Source organism: Silene latifolia, chromosome 7, assembly GCF_048544455.1.
Source record: "Silene latifolia isolate original U9 population chromosome 7, ASM4854445v1, whole genome shotgun sequence".
In the NCBI taxonomy this organism is placed as follows: Eukaryota; Viridiplantae; Streptophyta; class Magnoliopsida; order Caryophyllales; family Caryophyllaceae; genus Silene; species Silene latifolia.
Window position 1 is genome coordinate 84,247,651 of NC_133532.1, and position 3,646 is coordinate 84,251,296.

At 36.5% G+C, this 3,646-nt stretch overlaps 1 protein-coding gene across 4 annotated transcripts; it reads left to right on the top strand.

Annotated features, from left to right (window-relative positions):
- Nucleotides 1-846: 846 nt before the first annotated feature.
- Nucleotides 847-3,407, top strand: LOC141592340 (uncharacterized). Of its 4 annotated transcripts, none has more exons than XM_074412961.1 (2): nucleotides 847-1,426; nucleotides 2,705-3,407. In XM_074412961.1, the coding sequence occupies exon 2, from the start codon at nucleotides 2,706-2,708 to the stop codon at nucleotides 3,378-3,380; it is 675 nt and encodes a 224-aa protein (XP_074269062.1). In that variant the 5' UTR covers nucleotides 847-1,426; nucleotide 2,705; the 3' UTR covers nucleotides 3,381-3,407. The 4 variants fall into 4 exon arrangements, with proteins under 4 accessions (XP_074269062.1, XP_074269061.1, XP_074269064.1 ...); XM_074412960.1 differs by having other exon boundaries at nucleotides 848-1,426; nucleotides 2,678-3,407; XM_074412963.1 differs by lacking the exon at nucleotides 847-1,426 and adding an exon at nucleotides 1,442-2,027.
- The last annotated feature ends 239 nt before the right edge of the window (nucleotides 3,408-3,646 follow it).

Genomic DNA, 3,646 nt, shown 5'->3' on the forward strand with positions numbered 1-3,646 from the left:
ACACAAACCCATATGTAAATTTGTGTGAAAGTTAAAAAAATCAAAACTGTTAAGCTTATAATACCAAAAAAATTAATGGGTTAGAATTTAGATGCAAGCATGCAACTTTAATGGAAAACTCAAGAAAATCTTAAGCATTAAGCTCAAAGAAGTGAAAATCAGGTCGAATCAAAAGAATCCAGTTGCTAATTTGTGAGAAAATTGAAGATTTCTTGAAATTTAAACTGAAGTAAGTTGAATGAAAACAACCTCAGCTGTAGTTTCTAATTATTGTATGTGAATGAATAATTGTTTAGTCACTTATATTGAGAGAGATTTTTTTGCACAAATAAGTGATGATGATATTATTAGGCCTTTTCAAGATATGAATCCTCTTTGGATGGCTTTAGATTTTTTTTTAGTAATCTCTAATTATATTACTATGTATTGACGATATTAGAACTTAAAATGTACAAATGTTGTCCGCAATTTTTTTTTACTTACTATGCCACCCACAGTGGCGGACCGGGGGGTCCGCACCCTCGCATTTTGAATTTAAAAAAAAAATTCAAAAGAACGGTATGTATAGCATTTCAGTGTAATAAATTTTACTATGCAAGGCGTGGCACAGTGGTTAAAACTAGTACTCCCTCCGTCCCGGTCATTTGTTGTCCTTTTTCATTTTGGGGTGTCTCAGTCATTTGTTGTCCTTTCTATTTTAGGAATGCATTTGATGAACAATTTGATCATTCTCACTCAATTTGGTCCACATGTCATTTAGTAATTGGCTCTCTCCTATTTTCTTGGTCTTTGTGCCAAAACGAAAGGACAACAAATGACCGGGAATAGTTTGGTGGCGCGGGTTGACTCCCAATAACTACATTTTCCCCCTACCCTTTCTTTTACTCAGTCATCTTTAATCATTTCCTAACGTACACTTTAAGTGCAAAAATTTGATCTATTAGAATAATTTTGTAAAAATTTGTTCACAGTGATTGAAAAATTTTGATCTTTCTAAATCAATTAAAATTTCGGTTGGTTTCGTTTCCATGTCATTTTGAATTCTACTTTTTATGATTCAAATCAAATTTTATAACGTACACTTTAAGTGCAAAAATTTGATCTATTAGAATAATTTTGTAAAAATTTGTTCACAGTGATTGAAAAATTTTGATCCTTCTAAATCAATTAAAATTTCGGTTGGTTTCGTTTCCATGTCATTTTGAATTCTACTTTTTATGATTCAAATCAAATTTTCGTTGTATATATTCAAGTTTGACCGATCGGTTCGTTTAGTCGCTTCAAATTTTTCCACTCTATTGAAAGTGCACCCCCACCGTACCGTATGAATCCTGTGTCCGCCACTGGCCACCCCTTTACTCAAATCCTGGATTCGCCCCTGGTTCACAGTCGACTGAAATCCAGTAAATACTCTCGTATACAGACGGTATGTTTTCTCTTACCCTTCTATTTTCAAATTTCCGTAGTTGTTGGATTAATTATTTAATTTGAAATGATGAAAAAATCGCAAGTTTTTTATGTATTTGAAGAGCATTATGTTTCAATATTTGGACTATGTTGTTCTAATTTTCCTTTTGTTTTTCTTCCGCTTTGGTAGGAGAAAATAGTAATACAGGGATTTGTTTTAGTTTGCACTTTGCAGTAGCATTTTTAGTTATTGAATTGTGATAGACAAGCTCTTCATTCATGTTTATTTGATGGTAAGATTACAGTGCAAGTGTTTTCAATAGAAAAAATTGATTGGCAAACCTTGTTATTATAAATTAAAGCCAAGTAAAATAAGGAACGATCGTAAGCTGAAAATTTGTAACAACTCGGGAGTAGTTATATACTATAAAAGCCTTCAATCATTTAGTTAGTAGATGGGGTAGGCGATTTGTACATTCGACCTCTTTACTTAAGCTTGTTTGGATCCCAATTTAGGAGGATCGAGAGAGGGGATGGCACATTTTGTCTTGTTTGGTTAGTAGACCGTGTAGGAGCGGATGAGGGAGAGAAAAACGAGGATCCATTTTCTCTCCTCCAAGGTAAATTGCAATCGCTTCCGACATAGGAAATATTTGTTGAGAAAACTCCTCTACAATGTTTCCCTCCCTTTCCTTTCCCCTCTATCCCTCTCCCCTCTCTTCTTTATCTTGGGTGTGTTTAGATTGAGTGATTTGGAGGGAAAAGAAAGGGAGGGAGAGTAGGGGATTTAAAATCCCTTGTTTGGATAGCAAATGAGGGTGGAGGGAATAAATGGGGAGAGATTTGGAGGAATCCAATTTCTCTCCTCCAAGCCTAATCAAAATCTCTCCACAATAGACAAGATTTGAAGGGAAATTGTATTCAAACACCAACACCCCATTCCCCCTCCCCTTCCCTTCTCTCCCTTTCCCTTTCCTCCTTCCCCCTCCCTTCCCCTTCCCTCCACTTTTGCTATCCAAACACACCCTAAAAATTTATCCTAAGACACCCTTAGGTTATCATGTCGATTAGGCATTTTACTAGTCCCTTATGGAGGGTGTATCCTATTTGACTACACCAAAGTACTCTGGTTGTGTGTTGCGTGTGTCACAACCTGACACATTCGGACGAGACAAGTCAAATACGTTGCATCAACAAAGTGCTAAGGCTGCCACTATTAGTTTTTCCTTTGTCACCTAGTATATTTTGTTTGATCGTGTACTCATCTCAGGTTTTTGACAACTTAATGTCATTTTAGAATGGAACAAGAGGGAAAATCAACATCCGAACCCAACCAGGAAGTGAGGGAGATATTCTCAGAGTTTTTGGCGGGTGTTGTGAAATTTGAACAGCTAGCCGAAATAGGAAGAAGGCTTCTTGTCTCCTTTCAACAGGCGTTAATTTTTCTTCGACGCCCTTCAATCCATGAAACTTCCGAGTTGGTTCAGAGCATTCTTAAACAAAATGAAACTAAGAGGGTTAAATCATATGTGGAGGCTGGTTGCATCAATGCTAATGATAGCTCACATACTGTAACTCAAATGAGCACGAGTTTGTGTGGGCTTCACGATCATTTAACCAAAGCCCAATTGACTCTCGTTGAACTTGCAGTTCTCATGGATAAAGCAGGCAGTTCACTGCAGGACAGGCCTGGCTGGCCATCTGATATATCAGAGCTGAACTTTGTTGAGGTTTTGGAACAGAATCTAATTCCTGAAAGTAATGTTCGAAGCCTTGATGCTTGTTGTTCTGCTTCCTTCATGGCTGTCATCTACATTATGGTGAAGCAAGATTATTTGATGCAGGAACGAGTTATTTCCTCGTTAGGATTCAAGTCAACATCTGAAGAATTAGATAGTTATAATCTTATGTGGTCGTTGAGGCCTTGTGTAAGTGACAATATAATTCATGATGCTATAAACTATAAACTATAAACTATATAAAATGATGTTAATTTCTCTTTTTTTTTTTTTGAGATGTTGCTATCAGGCTCGTTTAGATGTTCCGTGTAGCTATTTCTAATAAAACCATCATCTACATGGACCATTATGAGAGTTCGAAGATGCTATATTGTCAGTTTTCCATGTCTCCGCAGAAATGATTTCCTTCTTCAACCTGCTTTATTGCCACGTTTTATATTGTCAGTTTTCCATGTGTCCGTAAAAACGTGGAACAATGGTTCCATATTGAAGCCTTGCGT